The 17,190-nt window shown below is 44.1% G+C and overlaps 1 protein-coding gene across 4 annotated transcripts; it reads left to right on the top strand.

Moving 5' to 3' along the window:
• The first annotated feature begins 718 nt into the window (after positions 1–718).
• Positions 719–15,724, top strand: taf1 (TAF1 RNA polymerase II, TATA box binding protein (TBP)-associated factor). 4 transcript variants are annotated; one of them, XM_069669591.1, is made up of 41 exons: positions 719–980; positions 1,319–1,433; positions 1,621–1,744; positions 1,831–1,947; positions 2,194–2,316; positions 2,463–2,704; positions 2,790–3,005; positions 3,103–3,342; positions 3,425–3,662; positions 3,823–3,930; positions 4,025–4,192; positions 5,128–5,255; positions 5,566–5,673; positions 5,786–5,959; positions 6,049–6,222; positions 6,429–6,533; positions 6,638–6,838; positions 6,917–7,058; positions 7,440–7,570; positions 7,655–7,735; positions 7,817–7,966; positions 8,057–8,176; positions 8,341–8,516; positions 8,606–8,838; positions 8,945–9,152; positions 9,934–10,105; positions 10,262–10,473; positions 10,551–10,659; positions 10,747–10,845; positions 10,927–11,104; positions 11,225–11,292; positions 11,371–11,493; positions 11,585–11,677; positions 11,764–11,854; positions 11,971–12,038; positions 12,868–12,984; positions 13,284–13,391; positions 13,585–13,680; positions 13,800–14,022; positions 14,106–14,277; positions 15,234–15,724. In XM_069669591.1, the coding sequence occupies exons 2-41, from the start codon at positions 1,320–1,322 to the stop codon at positions 15,451–15,453; spliced, it is 5,970 nt and encodes a 1,989-aa protein (XP_069525692.1). In that variant the 5' UTR covers positions 719–980; position 1,319; the 3' UTR covers positions 15,454–15,724. The 4 variants fall into 4 exon arrangements, with proteins under 4 accessions (XP_069525692.1, XP_069525700.1, XP_069525708.1 ...); XM_069669599.1 differs by having other exon boundaries at positions 720–980; positions 11,764–11,848; XM_069669607.1 differs by lacking the exon at positions 13,284–13,391 and having other exon boundaries at positions 720–980.
• The last annotated feature ends 1,466 nt before the right edge of the window (positions 15,725–17,190 follow it).

Here is a 17,190-nt window from a genome sequence, read left to right on the forward strand (position 1 = left end):
AAAGATATTACAATTTAGTAATGGATTTCTTAAACAAAGTTGTATATATTTAAAAAATAAAATATTTTGCTAGTAAAAATGCTATTGTGATATTTACTTACCATTCCAACAAGTATAGGAGAAATGGTATTATGGAAATATTAAAATAGCTTTACAAAGTCTTGGTTGCATAAGGGAATTAATTTAAATGGGCAGCATTGATAAGAAGCTACCATAGAATTGTTAACAATTGCTGCCATTTTCCAGGGTCCATATAAAAGGAGATATATCATGTCACAAAGAAAGGAGTGACTAAGGAAGAATGTAATAAATTATTAAAATTAATTGACCTTGGCCATAAATCTGCAGTGCGTAGGATGCATTACCAAGAACGAACAGCAGCATCAAACATCAAAGATAAGTCAACTTTCAAATACTTTTTGGGATCATTGGGGACAGATATTCATTTGATTAAATGCAGCATAATGGAGAAATACCTTTTGAAGGAATTCGGCACGCTGTTAGGCACACTTACATGTTGCCAACTATTACGGTTCGGGTGTTGAAGATTTCGCTTATTTGTGAAACTCAACAGTTTCCCAGTTTCTAGGGAGAACTTAAACGCCTCACCATGTCCATCCGGGTCACGTGGACTTTATGCTAGGCTAGCTAACTAGCTTAGCTGGCGGTGCAGCTGACTGCAGTACGCTGCGGCGCCAGATAAATATAAACAAAAAGTTTAAGACGAACTTCTCATGTAAAGACTGGATTAAATTCATTTTTGATGTTTTATTATTTGCACATTTAACTGATTAAGCAGGCTAAATAGGAAACATTTTAACATGTTTTAGTTTAACGTATTTCTAGTTATTTTGTCTAGCAAACATTAGCAAACATTAGCCAACTTAGCTACTTTGCAAAGCTGAATTGTGGGTGAACTGTATTCATTAATACCATTCAGGAGAAACAAAGCTGGCTTAATAGGAAGGTGGTCCCGAAAGGTAAGTTGCATTTATGACATTTCTTATGTTCTGTTTCCATCAAATAAAGGATTAGCTTACGTTAGCCAACGCTAACTCTTCACTTCATTGCAGGACAGCAAAGAGTGTCAGATCAAAACGACAGTCAAGCTTTTTATAGTCCCAGTACGTTTTCATAAATTAGGAAGACTACAAGAAAGTGAGTAACGTTACAGAAATCCGAAATGAGCGCGTCAATGTTGTGAAGAACAGAGTGCCTCCATCACTCAGGCAGGATCATCACATGATTTTAAGTTATGCCTGTCAGTCACAATAAGAAGATGAACCAAATGCTTGAACTATAAATGTGATCCCTTTAGGATGTCGGACTCAGACAGTGACGAGGACCAGGATCGTCCTTTCTCCATCACTGGCTTCCTATTTGGGAACATCAACGAAGATGGACAGCTAGAGGATGACAGTGTTTTGGACAATGTGGGTGTTTAAAAGATCTTTTTCTGCAGCAAATTTAGGAGTCATTCTAAGTGGTATTTGAATTCATGATAGAAATGGTTTTAAAATGTACCATATTCTACACTTAACTGTTAGAGTCAGGTAAGGTTTTATTTTCACTGCTTATATCGACTTTCTGTTCTTTGTCTGCTTATTATTCTCACCCCAGGAGTCCAAAAAGCACTTGGCTGGTTTGGGTACTCTGGGTCTTGGCTCACTCATTACAGAGATCACCGCCAATGACGAGGAGGATCAAGAGGAAAACAGAGATTCTGGCAGTGTGGATTCAGAAGGTTAGATTATATATAAAAAAGGAACGTTGCATTTATTTAATCGGGAACAGGATGGAGTAACATTTTTAATGTTTGTTGTCATCCAGGTTGGGTGAAAAGTACTGAAGATGCAGTTGATTACTCTGACATCAGTGAGGTTGCTGAGGATGAGACGAAGAAGTACCGTCAGGCCATGGAGACTTTGCAGCCCAGCAGGAAAACAGGTGATCACCTTGCAGCTCCAAAGAGGCAAATTTGTGTTAATTGTTGTTACAATTAACAAAAAATACACATCTATCTTTAAATTTCCCTGAGATGTATAAAACTGATGTCATCTTTTAAAATAAGGTACAAGTTTCCCAAATCCAAATTTGTATTCAACCATACCAATGATTCCAAATTGTTGTTGTATTTCTTTTTACTTTTTAATTTATTCTAATTGATTGAATTTTAAAATATACCTATTGTAGATGATGAGGATGATTATGATGCCGACAGCGAGGATATCGACTCTAAGCTTATGCCTCCTCCACCACCACCAAGTCTTCCTACAGCTGCTAAGAAAGAGGAACCATCCACTCAGAGCCCAACTGGTAAGACACGTTTACTCGTAACTAGTCCCTGTAGAGAAATTGAGCAGATACTACACTTGATCATATATTAAACTTGACATCCACTCAGGTTAGGTTAGTTTGATCCTCTCTGCTTTGCTGTGATCTGCCTTGTTCTCTCCTCACAGTTAGTGAAGAGGGTGATGGCATCATCCTGCCCTCCATCATTGCACCATCCTCTACTGCTGATAAGGTTGACTTCAGCAGCTCCTCAGACTCTGAGTCTGAAACTGATCGTCCCTGCCAGGGCCTGGGGTCTGGCGGCCCCCCAGACAGTCTCACCCTCCCTCTTGCTGGCATCATGCAGAAGGATGCTGCCAAAGCGCTGCCTGGTGTCACTGAGCTCTTCCCCGAGTTTAGGCCAGGAAGGGTAACGCCACTTTTCAAGTTTTATTTTATTATCACTTTAAGATCAAGGAGTGAACTAACACCCCCTGTCCCTGATGTACTATAAGGTGCTGAGGTTCTTAAGGCTGTTTGGTCCTGGAAAGAACATGCCATCAGTGTGGAGGAGTGCCCGCAGGAAGAAGAAGAGGAAGCACCGTGACCCTCAGCCTGGGACACCTCCTCCTGAAGGAGAGTCCACAGAGCAGAGCCAGGAGAAGAAGTCTGGATGGATTTACGAGTATGCAGCCGCTCCACCCCCAGAGCAGTGTCTCTCTGATGATGAGGTAAATCTTTCATTGTAGGCTCTCATATTATCAGCTAGTATTTACGCACAATATGTCCCTCTAACCAGCTATAACATAACTTTTCTGTGCCATCCAGATCACCATGATGGCTCCAGTTGAATCCAAGTTCTCACAAACGTGTGGTGACGGCGACAAGGAGGCAGAGTCTCGACCTAAAGTGGCAGAATGGAGGTACGGTCCTGCACAGCTCTGGTACGACATGCTGGGTGTCACTGAGGACGGAAGCAACTTCAACTATGGTTTCAAGCTAAAAGAAGAGTCCGATGATCCTCCGAGGCAGGAGGAGCCTAAAGAAATAACAGAGACTGCACATGAGGTATGCAGACCTGGACATCTGTGGCAATAACAGGAGAATTATACTCATTGTGTTACTGATATTTTGTATGATGTGTCTCTAGTTTATGATGCGGGACGACGACGGAAATGAAGATGATGATAACGAAGGTGGCGATAAGGAAAGGCAAGCCCTTGAGAACGAGCTCTTCCTGATGGTCACGCAGCTGCAATGGGAGGACGATATTATCTGGAACGGGGAGGAAGTAAAACACAAGGGAACTAAGACTCAGCGAGCCAGCCTGGCCGGGTGGCTGCCCTCCAGCATGACCCGCAATGCCAATGCTTACAACGCACAGCAGGGTAAGACAACAGAAGAGAAGATGTGCATCTTAAAATGGGTTTACTTTGTGATGCAAGCTTCATACTACATAAAGCACGGAAGACATTGTAGTGGCAAAACAACAGTACCAAAAGAAAAGGTTTTTATGTGTGTAAAAGTATTATAAACATCTGTTTACAGGTCTGACAAGAAGTAATTCCCAGCTGGTGCCACCTACGCCTCCACCTATGCCCAAAGCTTCTTCGATCTCTGGCTCTAAGAGGGAGAAAAACAGCCATGATAATCACTGTGAGTTTATGTTTTATACAAATGAAAAAGTCACCAGACCATTTTTACTTACTTCTCATTTTCTGTGTCTTTGTTTGCTTTTCTTTCTGCACAGCCTCTCATGAAGAAGACTCCCCCTGGTTCTCCATTTTCCCCATTGACAGCGAGGAGTTAGTGTACGGACGCTGGGAAGATAACATTATCTGGGATGACCAGGAGATGGACCGCATGCTCATGCCTCCTGTACTTACACTGGATCCCAATGATGAAAATATTATCCTAGGTATGTTCAAAGTTCCCATCTGGTTGGGTGACATATTAAAGGGCCAGTTTGTCGATTTTCAGCCTCAGTCCTATCATGCTATTACGGGGAGCTAATGCCATTATGGTAGGAAAAAAAATGCATTTAGGCTCTGTGCCTTTGGAGGACGCTATCCGCTTCTCAAACGGGCCCTGGAAAACCTACGCCAGACTACGTTAAACTCTTCATCTGGCGGAGGCCAGGGAGCTCGCTAAATTATACTTCCTCAATCTAGGATGCCCGCCTCCGATGTCATGCCTCGTTCAAAATCGTCGGCTTTGAAATGTAGACTGCAGAAGATTTTTTAGATGATCCACCGGTATATATTCTCGTCGTATTTTGGATTCTGTACCGCTCTGAGCCGTTGCCTGCAGCGAAAATGGTCGTATTTGACTCCAGCGTCTCTCGCTGGGCCGTTTCTTTCAGAGGGAGGGGCGCAATGCACGCTGGGTGTTGTAGGAATGTAGAATGGGCGAAATAACAAGCTGTTTGTAAAACGTTTTCTACAGCTATGGCGCCAATTTCAAATATTTTGCTTCTATCGATTACAGAGAACACCAGCTTTGACTGACAGCGGCTTTTTCCAGGGGAAAACTGCTCCTTCAACCTGTTTTTAAAATGTATATATAATATCTACAGTATGAAGTTTCTGAAGTTTCCTATGTGGTCCAACTTTTCTAATCTATGTCGATAAAACAGAGCTTATTATGTTAGTTTGTAGGAAAATGTTCAACTCTTGTAGACAGTATTTCAGAGGCGTAGGGCTGTCACTTCACTGAGGTTATAAGTCTGTGTGCTTCTAGTTTATTGCATTTAGCATTATATATAGACAGGTGGTATAATGTGAAGATGCATCATTTGTTTTATTCTACAGTAGTGTTTTAATTTGTTTCCCCCTGATTTGTTGTCTCTTGTAGAAATTCCTAATGAAAAGGAGGAGATGACGTCTCATTCCCCATCAAAGGAGAACAAGAAGGAAACTGCAATCAAAAAGAGCCGCATCCTGCTGGGGAAGACTGGTGTGATAAAAGATGAGCCACAGCAGGTACGCTGCCTCATCAGGGCCGTCGAAGGCGCATGAAATGAAATGGTACATTATGATGTTGAGGAGACGGAGGTCATTTGAAACAGAAAATGGTAAAATATGCATCTATTAGAGAAGATCAAGGCTCTGTGAAGAGAGAGCGGATATGGTGAAATGACCTTGATATAATATTGCCACCTGAGGCTACACAGTGTAACACTCTGACTAAGCAGTACGGAAGAGTGAGAATAGTTCCTACAACTTAGTTTAAGCACAGGAAAGGTTTGATTGAGACTTCTTTCATTGAGATACATGTTTATTCTCTACTCAGAACATGTCCCAACCCGAAGTGAAGGACCCCTGGAACCTCTCCAATGATGAGTTCTACTATCCCAAACAGCAGGGCCTGAGAGGCACCTTTGGTGGCAACATCATCCAGGTACAGCCAACAGGACATGAGAGCCATGACCTGTGAAATCTTAGCAAAAAAAAAAAAGGTGTAGCATGAAATGAAGCATGATGGATTGAGTAAATGTTTGTGTCTTTAACAGCACTCCATCCCGGCTCTGGAGCTGAGGCAGCCCTTCTTCCCCACTCACATGGGGCCCATGAAGCTGCGCCAGTTTCATCGTCCGGCTCTGAAGAAGTACTCGTTTGGAGCTTTGGCTCAGCCCGGTCCACACGCTGTCCAGCCGCTGCTCAAACACATCAAGAAGAAGGCGAAGGTGCCACCCTGCTCACTACAAGCAGAACATGTTGTTTTTTTGCTGATAAACAGTTAACTCAGTGAATGTGTTAATATTTGTATGTATAGATGAGAGAGCAGGAGCGACAGGCATCAGGAGGAGGAGACATGTTCTTCATGCGAACGCCGCAGGACCTGACGGGCAAAGATGGAGATCTGATCCTGTCAGAGTACAGTGAAGAGTACGCACCGCTCATCATGCAAGTGGGCATGGCCACGAAGATCAAAAACTACTACAAAAGAGTGAGTGCAGTCTGTGTTTTCATCACACGATAAGTTTGAATGGATTTATATGTGGATGGATACTGCAGTTTTATCGTTTGCAGATTAGTTGTGTCTTTTATTCTGGTGTTTTACTTCATGGAACATGCAGACGCCAAAATCAGCTCATCACAATAGTTGGACAGAGTTGTTAAAGCACATTATTTTAACTTTACTGTTTTCTTCAGAAACCTGGAAAGGATCCTGGAGCGCCCGACTGTAAATACGGTGAGACTGTGTACTGCCACACCTCCCCGTTCCTTGGTTCTCTGCATCCAGGACAGCTGCTGCAGGTCAGTGTCATCAAAGATTCAGTTTTCAGATTACATCAATGATGTGCAGCCTCACTCGTCTGTTATCCTGGCACACCGTGAGATGCTGTGTCTTTTTCTTTCAGGCCTTTGAAAACAACCTTTTCCGTGCTCCGATCTACCTGCACAAGATGCCGGAGACCGACTTCCTGGTCCTGCGGACGCGACACGGCTACTACATCAGAGAGATTGTGGACATTATTGTAGTCGGTCAGCAGTGCCCTTTGTTTGAGGTTCCAGGGCCAAACTCCAAACGAGCCAATACTCACATCAGAGACTTCCTACAGGTTTGTTTGTTTGCTTGACATCTCGCAGAACACGAGCTGCTATTGAAAGAGCTCAGCTCTCATGTGTGTCTTCTGTAGGTGTTTATTTACCGCCTGTTCTGGAAGAGCAAAGATCGACCCCGCAGAATCCGCATGGAGGACATAAAGAAAGCTTTTCCCTCGCACTCGGAGAGCAGCATCAGGAAACGACTCAAACTCTGCGCTGACTTCAAGCGTACAGGTATATCACTCGTACATCACCTCTGCACCAGTCTGTCAGTGGTCATTGTCATGTGATGGACTAACCTAACCCAGCTGTGTTACATCAGCAGTGTTGAGGTTGTAGAGAGAACCTAATGAGCCATGAGCTCAGCAGTGTGTGTGCCTTGAATTGACAGAGAGGAATCTGAGCAGGGTCAGAGCTATATACGCCGACTATGGATTATACCCCAAAGGTAAGATGTAGACTAAGGACAGTATAAAGAAAAGGGAGCTCATTTTTTGTATTTATTATATCAGCAAGTTGTGGTTGTAATTCCTTCTCTTTGACATGTGTACCTCTGATTAAGAGAAACGCTGCAGGTCAGAGAGAACGTCTGAAAGTGTGTTGTCCTCCTCCCAGGTATGGACTCTAACTGGTGGGTGCTGAAGCCTGACTTCAGGCTGCCCACAGAGGAGGAGATCAGAGCCATGGTTTCTCCAGAGCAGTGCTGCTCTTACTATAGCATGCTGGTGGCAGAGCAGAGACTCAAGGTAACACCGTGTGCCTAATAATAACTTCAAATGATTAACAAAAGTGAGTCATGCGGCACTAACAGTCATTCTGCCCTCCTTTAGGATGCTGGATACGGTGAGAAATCCTTCTTTGCTCCGGACGAGGAGAACGAGGAGGACTTTCAGATGAAGATCGATGATGAGGTATTGATCCAAGCACTTTCTCACAATGGACTTTCTCAACTTGAGATAACAAACTCACTGATCCCGTCTCAAACATCGTAGGTGCGGACAGCTCCTTGGAACACAACAAGAGCCTTCATATCCGCCATGAAGGGGAAGTGCCTGTTGGAGGTGACAGGTGTGGCCGATCCTACGGGCTGCGGAGAGGGGTTCTCCTACGTCAAAGTGCCCAACAAGCCCACTCAGCAGAAGGTCTGATTGTTAAAAGACTAGTCTGCCACACCCATGTTCTGTCTTGATTAAGTATAGAGGGTAAAACCGTCGACATTGTGCGTTATTCAGGATGACAAAGAGCCACAGCCCGCCAAGAAGACAGTGACGGGGACAGACGCTGACCTGAGGAGGCTCTCACTGAAGAATGCAAAGCAGCTGCTGCGCAAGTTCGGTGTCCCAGAGGAAGAGGTAAGACCTGGTGATATGTGAGCACAGATGAAGGCTTGAAAAATCTGACTGTAGATCAAGGTCAGTAAAACTTTGAAGGTTTGTAAATGGTGACTACTGCAAAAAGAAGTGGATTTACTTTTTAAATTGGGTTGTTTCGCTGTATCTGTTTTGATTTGTCTCAGATCAAGAAGCTGTCACGTTGGGAGGTGATTGACGTGGTGAGAACCATGTCCACAGAACAGGCACGTTCAGGCGAAGGTCCCATGAGCAAGTTTGCCCGAGGCTCTCGATTCTCGGTTGCTGAACACCAGGAGCGATACAAGGAAGAGTGCCAGAGGATCTTTGACCTGCAGAACAAGTGAGACTCTTATTCTGTGTTATATATGTGTATTAAGGATTCTGTCTGAGCACATCTTGAGTGTTTTCCCTCGTTGCGCCCCCCCACAGGGTGTTGGAGTCGACAGAGGTGCTCTCCACAGACACAGACAGCAGCTCAGCAGAGGACAGCGACTTTGAGGAGATGGGGAAAAACATCGAGAACATGCTGCAGAACAAGAAGACCAGCTCCCAGCTCTCCCGCGAGAGGGAGGAGCAGGAGCGGAAGGAGCTGCAGAGGATGCTGATGGGCGAGGAGAGCGATCGTGACCACAAGGGACGCAAGGAGCGACGCAAAGGCTTGTGTGAGTCTTTGTTCGTGCACTGAGAACACATCTGCATTAGCTGCGTTAGGTTAAAAGAAATTGTTTTTGTTTCTAAATGTAAGCTCTCCTTCCTTTCACTATACAGCCAGCTCCTTATCCACCAGCTCCCACAAGGATGATGACACATCCTCCGTCACCAGTCTAAACTCCTCAGCGACAGGACGGCGACTCAAGATCTATCGCACCTTCAGGGACGAGGACGGCAAGGAGTACGTCCGCTGTGAGACAGTACGCAAGGCCTCCGTCATCGATGCCTACACCAGGATCAGAACCACCAAGGATGATGAGTTCATGTGAGTCTCTCACTCGTCAAACTGTGAGCTTTTGATCCCTGGTAGTGAGCCAGTGGACTGAATGTAACCATGTCAGGATTACTGACATCTGTTGAAGGCTGCTCTTTATTAAGCTGTCTTATGAATAAAAATGGATAATCTTCTCATCATAGTGCTCCAACGTTCAACAAAACTGTAATCATTTGTATGCAAGTTTTGATGCGGATGCACAAGACATGCATTTGCAATATATCTCGCATTTATGTCAAATCATTTAGCTGGTAGATTTGTGCTTATTTGTATTTATAAAATACTACTAGGTCAGCCTAATATTGCTGCATTCACCATAGTAGATTTGTGCTACTTACCTTAAAATTTGGTGTATAGACGCACTTTTAGAATTTTTTTTTACATCTAAAAAGTGGGCTGCGTCCTGTATACCAGAGCGACCAATATGCCAGTATAAAATGCAGTAAGGTATTTTATTGTGTTCGGTATTTTACCCAGACGATGGCGCTATAGCTAAAGCTTTGTCACGGACATGCACCACCATCCTCAACAATCAACGTTACCGTAGGCTGCCAGCTATTGAAATGGTGTTAAAATAAATTGTATATATGTTTTATCAATTAATAGCTATACAAAAACCTTTTTTCCTCCTGGGCTGCACCTAAAAACAGACTGCGTCTTATATTCCGTTGTGATTTATATCCTGGGTTTTCCGGTAACTATCTCCGTGCCATCATGACACCTGAACTAGTGAATGTTAAACGGCCAGTTTTGTGTGTCTTTGTGTCTGCAGACGAAAGTTTGCCCTCTTCGATGAGCAGCACCGAGAAGAGATGAGGAAGGAGCGCCGGCGTATCCAGGAGCAGCTGAGGAGGCTGAAGAGAAACCAAGAGAAGGACAAGATCAAGGGGCCGCCAGAGAAGAAGGCCAAGAAGGTCAAAGAGAGACCCGACCTCAAGGTAAAAGTAAGCTTGCTGACTCAGTATTTTACTCTCTCTTTTACCTTTCTCTTGACAGCTTTTTAGTACCTACCAGTTGTAGTGTTTTTCTTTCAGTATTATCATCATTCAGCACAAGCAGATTATTTTTCGCGTTCCTTAATGTTTGCCTCTTTCCGCTAGCTAAAGTGCGGCGCGTGTGGAGCCATTGGACACATGAGGACCAACAAGTTCTGTCCGCTGTACTATCAGACCAACGCCCCGCCTTCTAACCCCGTCGCTATGACAGAGGAGCAGGAGGAGGAGCTGGAGAAGACCGTCATACACAACGACAACGAGGAGCTGATCAAGGTGGAGGGCACCAAGATCGTGCTGGGCAAACAGCTCATTGAGAGGTAGTGGATTGTTTTTATTAAACACATGTCCTGTGGCCTCTTTTCTCTTCGGTTGCTAACCTTTCTTTCTTTAACAGTGCTGATGAGGTGCGCAGAAAGTCTTTAGTGCTCAAGTTCCCCAAGCAACAGCTCCCACCGAAGAAGAAGAGACGCGTAGGCAGCGCTGTGCACTGTGACTATCTCAATGTGAGTAGTGTTTTTACAGCTTGTTCTAACATACTCTGAACAAAGAGTCTCATTAGCTGATCATTTGCTTCTCTCTTATAATCTCAGAAACCGCACAAGGCCATCCACCGCAGACGCACTGACCCCATGGTGACTTTATCTTCTGTGCTAGAGAGCGTCATCAACGACATGCGGGATCACCCCAACGTAAGATCTGTCATATTCACACTCATTAAACCCTTACTGCTCTGTTGTCTCATCTTAACTTTCTCTGCATCTTCTATGTAGACGTATCCGTTCCACACACCGGTCAATGCCAAGGTTGTGAAGGACTACTATAAGATCATAACGCGGCCCATGGACCTGCAGACGCTGAGGGAGAACGTACGTAAGCGGATGTACCCGTCCAGGGACGAGTTCCGCGAAGCAGTGGAAGTCATCGTCAAAAACAGCGCCACCTACAACGGTACAGTAACACGAGAGCATGTTTCACCGCCTCTCTAAAAACAGACTCGGGTCTAACTGAGCTGGATTTTCAATTTAAGCATCAAAGAGTTTAGATGTCTCTCTCTTTTTGTTCCAACAGGGGCAAAACATCCAATAACACAGGTAGCTCAGTCCATGCTGGACCTGTGCGATGCTAAACTCAAAGAGGTGGGTGTAGATATTTTGTCTTATTTCACATTTTCCTGCTGTTTTGTCAATTTAACTTTTGTCTGTGTGTGTGTGCAGAAGGAGGACAGGCTGGTGAGGCTGGAGAAAGCCATCAACCCCTTACTAGATGATGACGATCAGGTGGCCTTCTCCTTCATCCTGGACAACATTGTGACTCAGAAAATGATGGTGGTTCCAGACGTGAGTCACTGTTTTCTCACCTGACTCTACTTTAGATCCGTTCACATGTGGAATAAGTTAATGACCTTCTGAATTTCTCCTTTCACTACAGTCGTGGCCGTTTCACCATCCTGTCAACAAGAAGTTTGTGCCTGATTATTACAAGGTGATCGTAAACCCTATGGATCTGGAGAGTATCCGTAAGGTGAGAGTCAACCTTGAAAAAAATGTGCTTATTTGATATTTTAATGATCTTTCAGTGTCACTTATTTTATGTTTTGTTTTTTACAGAACATCTCCAAACACAAATACCAGAACAGAGAGGTGTTCCTCTCTGATGTTGGTCTCATTCACACCAACAGTATCAAGTACAATGGTAAAGGTGTTAACATCGTTTTATTTTCACCTCTAAAATTTCACATCAATACCTTAGAGCAGAGTCCTTGAGTTTAGTTGAGATCTCGTCTGAAGCGCTTGTACTCTGTGTGTCCCTCGCAGGTCCAGACAGTCCTTACACAAAGACCGCCCTGGACATTGTCAATGTGTGCAAGCAAACCCTGGCAGAGGTTTGTTGATTCTTTGACTTTTAGATTTTAGTGTCAGGGAGAAAGACTTAAAAACCGTCATACTTGTTTTATTAAATTGTAGCATTATTTGCCAAATTGCTTAAAGGAGAAATTGGAAGTGGAAAAAACCACTGTCAGTCAAAGCTGGTGTTCTCTGTAATCGATAGAAGCAATAATTTTCAAACTTGGCGCCATAGCTGTGGAGAAAGTTGGACAAACAGCTTGTGGTTTCGCCCATTCTACATTCCTACAACACCCAGCGTGCATTGCACCGCTCCCTCTGAAAGGAACGGCCCAGCGAGAGACGCTGGAGTTAAATACTACCATTTCGCTACAGGCAATAGCTCAGAGTGGTACAGAATCTGAAATACGACGAGGATATATCGGTGTATCGTCTAAAAAATCTCCAGGTCTGCAGTCTACATTTCAAACCTGAGGATTCTGAACGAGACATGACAATCGGAGGCGGGCGTCCTACATTGAGGAAGTGTAGTTTAGCGAGCTCCCTGGCCTCCGCCAGATAGCGTGTTTTACGTAGTCTGACGGAGGTTTTCCAGGGTTCATTGGAGAAGTGGATAGCGTCCTCCTAATGCACAGAGCCATTTTTTTCCAACCATAATGGTATTAGCTCCCAATAATAGCATGATAGGATTAAGGTTGAAAATCGGCGAACTGGCCCTTTAAATTTTATTCAGCCTATAACAACATGAATTTTATGCAGCTTAAAAAGAGATTTGTCTCTTCAGAGTAGAATGTGGGGTATTGTAACAGCTTTTTTATATAATAAAACATTAATCGGTGATGTAATAATGACCTGTTTTTGCTCCAGTATGACGAGCACTTGACCCAATTAGAGAAGGACATCTCTACTGCAAAAGAGGCGGCGCTGGATGCAGCAGACCTGGAGTGTCTGGACCCAATGACGCCTGGACCGTACACACCGCAGGTAGGAGAGCAGCCAGGGACTAGCCACACTATGACAGTAGATTTTAAGCCTCCAGCTGTTTATGATGTCCCACACCAGCTCTCTGTGTGCAGTAGTCTTCTCCACACCCTGTAGTTCTGCTGGCCCTGTATTTCCTCACTTGTTTTCTGCACTTACTCTCCTTTCCAGACTGTTCACTTTTCATCTGTGCAATCTAGTTTTCTTCACTGTAGTGTCTCCTTTCTCCCACCTTGTTTTTCCCTTCACTCCTGCCTTGTCTCTCCCTTTGTGCGTGCCGCTCTGTGTGTGGTGTCGGCCAGCCTGCTGATCTGTTTGACAGCGGGCCTTCAGGGAGTCTGCCCAGAGAGACCAGCAGCCTTTTCTCTGAGAGACCTCTAGTGGTTGCTCCAGAGAAGAGAGGGGGGCAGGTATGGAGAGAGACAGAAATAAGGCTCGCAACCACACGCCACCTATCCCTTAAACTACCCTTAGAGCACCCTGCTTCATCACAGGCTTGTGTTAAAGTTGTCACACAGAACTTTATTAAAACATTACAGTTTAAAATGAGAGTAGTTCTCCTTTTGAAGAGTGTTTTCAGACTTTTATCATCTGAACCCTCAGGGTCGGCACGGCAGAAGACCCGGGGAGGAAGAGTCGGACGTGGACATCGAAGGCTTTGAGGAAGATGATGATGGCAAACCAAAGACTCCTGCTCCTGTAAGAAACCGATTTATTGAACATTTGTGTAGTGGACAGAAAGCGTTTTAGAATGATCTATTATTCTTGATATACTTATTTATCAATCTTTGACTGAGTTTTCTGTCATGTATTTTAAGGCCGAGGATGCAGATGGAGATCTAGAGGATGACGATGACGACGAGGAGATGCTGCTGCCACCTCGCAGACGGCTGCACGACCAGGATGAAGAGGAGGAAGAGGAAGAAGACGAGGACGGACGATCGAACCGCCCTGCTCAGGCCAGCGTGCTGTACCAGGACCTGCTCATGTCTGATGGAGAGGATGATGCCAGTGAAGAGGAGGGCGACAACCCTTTCTCCTGTGAGTGTCACAGCGTTACTAAAGATAAAACAAATATAAACAGTGTGTTACATTTGTCCTGATTTATCTTGTGTCCCCTGCAGCCATACACCTGTCCGAAAGCGGCAGCGACTCCGACAGAGAGCTGGATGTGCGACCTGCACCTCCACGGAGAACTCAAGAGACGGCTCGTATGGGCATGGAGCAGGACGAGAGCATGATGTCATATGAAGGAGACGGGCCTGATGAGCCTCACATGGAAGACAGCAATGTCAGGTACGGCTGACCCAGGGAGCAAAAACAAATCAGTTCTCTGTAACATTACTAATGATGATTTAAGTCTGGAATTGGTCGTTGTCGGGCTTTGTTACAGCTGAGCACTTGAGTTTCACATCCAATCCCTCACACCAACCCAGTTTTCTAATGAGGTCGTGGCTACCATGCTTCCTCATAAGGAATTCACCAAACTCTGTGTAAATGAGGCTACAGACACACTCTGCTCCTCACTAGCCTCCTCTCTTAACAAACTCTGCCCTCTAGTATCCAAACCAGCTCGTAACACCCTACCTTTTAGAGCATGCAACACAACTGCTGGTACAGGCTCTCGTGATATCACGCATTTATTACTGCAACTCCCTCCTGGCAGGCCTTCCTGCATGCACATTCAAACCTCTGTATACGATCCAGAACGCAGCAGCATGACTGGTCTTCAATCAACCCAAAACGGCACATGTCACTCCGCTGCTAATTTCACTCCACTGGCTCCCAGTCGCCGCTCGCATCAAATTCAAAACCCCGTCACTCGCTTACAAAACAGCAACAAAACAGCTCCTGTCTACCTGAACGGCCTCATCCAGGTCTACACTCCGTCCCGCCCACTACGCTCTGCCAATGAAAGGCGCCTGGTGCTCCCATCACAACAGGGCCCTAAGTCGCTAACTAGACTCTTCTCCTCAGTCGTCCCCAGGTGGTGGAACGAGCTACCGAACTCCATTCGGTCCGCAGAGTCCCTTTCACCTTTAAGAAGAAGCTAAAGAGCCAGCTCTGGAACACCTCTGACCTTAATGATATTGTTTTGTGTTGTATTAACTCTCAGATGTACAAAAGTGTCTGCTTAAATGAAACTGTAACACTCTAACATTGTAACTATTGATTGAGTGATATAGCAAGGATTCTACCTTCAAACACCTCTCTCTTCCTGTCCTGTCTGACTTCCCTGTCTTCTGTCTCAGTTACGGCAGCTATGAGGAGACAGAGAGCCGCAGTCAGATGCAGCCCTCGAGCATGGGAAACGGAGAAGACTACGGCATCAGCGAGGAGGAGGAAGACGAGGAGGATGAAGCACGGAGGAGAGGCCCAGCTGTGCTCTCCCATGTCCAGCTCAGTGAAGACGAGGAGAGCGAAGAGTTCCGATCTATCGGGGGAGACAGCGACATGGACTCTGACAACTAGTTTGATCTTATTGTTTTTTTTTATCAGGACAACAGTGTTTATGATCCCCGTTTTAAAAAGGAGAAAATGAGTTTGTCAGGAGAATGTTGTATTATTTTGTAAATGATGGCTAATGTTTATACCTCCCTCATGTGCTGTACCTGCAGTGTAGCACATTGTACATTTTAGTTTGTCTTTTATATGTTGAGTGAATATTGTGTACCATGATGCATCTGGACATTGAAGAGGGTGCTCATTTATTTTGTACTGAATTAAATCATTCAATCCTGTGCTCACAGTTCACTCTTTCTACCCACCGACTGATTAAAAAATACAATAAACACACAAAAGCATCAGAAAAAAACATCAAATCATATTTCAGTACCAAAGATCAGCAGTTAGAAATCATCAGACATTCAGTGTGCACAGTGTGTGTTTAATGTCCAACACCTCAGGTCGGTGCAGTTCAGCACAATGTTGACATGTTATTAGCTTGCTCAAGAAAGACAATTCAAGCAACCACATCCTCCTTTCTGTGTGACGAATATTTAAATATACTTCCTCCTTCAGTCTGGTTCATAGGTGTCCTTCTGTTTAAATAACACACACACACACACACAGCACTAAAGACAAACTCAGTCTGTTTACAATTAAAAGTAAATGGTAACCTGTGGCTTTACTGCAGGTGATGTTACAAAAGCTCAAAAGGCTTCAAGGTAAATATGAAAGGGCTGTGTCTGGCCTCACAGGTGTTTTAACTTCTTTAAAGGCTGAATTTCATGTAGGTACACCTGTTTCAGGACCATGGTTATATGCATTTATTTATTCCATTAAATCAGTCAAACTAGAAAAAACTGAAAAATATCCCCTTACAGTTACCAAACCTGAACTTATTTAGATGGTACATCAGGTGACATGCTGGATAAAGTAGTGAATTTAACTCTGCTCAAAGAATCTACTGAACCCATGCTGTATGGAAACATCTAAAAGTATTTCCCCTGAAATGTTCCCCTCTGTAGGTGATGGAAGAATTATTAGAGGACGAGTAAATTTGGGGAAGCAGTCCAAACTATAATGTATGGGTTGGGCTCGACCATCATGTTGATATAACAAAAACATTAAAGGAAACTGTAGCAACCATCAAAAGTGTATGACAATAAATGGGTCTTCAGAGGAAACTGCAGCAGAACCACACCTCTGTTTCCTCGTAGCGTGTATACATCCTGTTTCACGTAGGTCACCTGTATTTCTCTCACATTGTGACAAACTGCACATACTTCCTGTTGCAGAAACCTTTCTATTCTGCAACCTACTCAGTCTGACTGCATGTCTGCATCAAAGTCTATGTCATTACTTTTAAAATATACTTCTTACATGTTTTGTTTTATTATATTTTTTACTGTCTGTCTAATGTTTTTCATGTCTTAATATCTAGTCTCCATTCTAATGACTACAATTTTTCACCTAGTCCACATTATTCATGTCTGTTGTTCAAAGAGCACGTCACTGCCTGATTTCACAGTAAGCCTGGTGTTCAGTCAATCAAACGATCAATCAGTCAATTAGACTTTATTTGTATAGCCCTTTTTATACAAGGTAATGCAACGTTACTGCAAGCACTTCACACCAAATACCCCCATGCACACACACACAAAATAGCAACAAAAAGATTCATAACTTTGTAATTTATAAAGCACTAGATAAGAACTATATTAAATTAGATTAAAAAACAGGACCTGAGGAAAAATTAATAGATCT

The sequence above is a fragment of the Semicossyphus pulcher genome, unplaced genomic scaffold (genome assembly GCF_022749685.1).
Source record: "Semicossyphus pulcher isolate SPU_LCO1_2020_fin unplaced genomic scaffold, fSemPul1.0.p SCAF_10, whole genome shotgun sequence".
Lineage (NCBI taxonomy): Eukaryota > Metazoa > Chordata > Actinopteri > Labriformes > Labridae > Semicossyphus > Semicossyphus pulcher.

Bases quoted from the DNA above. Each gene is read 5' to 3' on its own strand.
- taf1 (XM_069669591.1), top strand. From the start codon at position 1,320: ATGTCGGACTCAGACAGTGACGAGGACCAGGATCGTCCTTTCTCCATC. The intron at 7,967-8,056 runs GTCTGATTGTTA...TGCGTTATTCAG, and splicing joins ACAAGCCCACTCAGCAGAAG to GATGACAAAGAGCCACAGCC. The intron at 11,678-11,763 runs GTGAGAGTCAAC...TGTTTTTTACAG, and splicing joins ATCTGGAGAGTATCCGTAAG to AACATCTCCAAACACAAATA.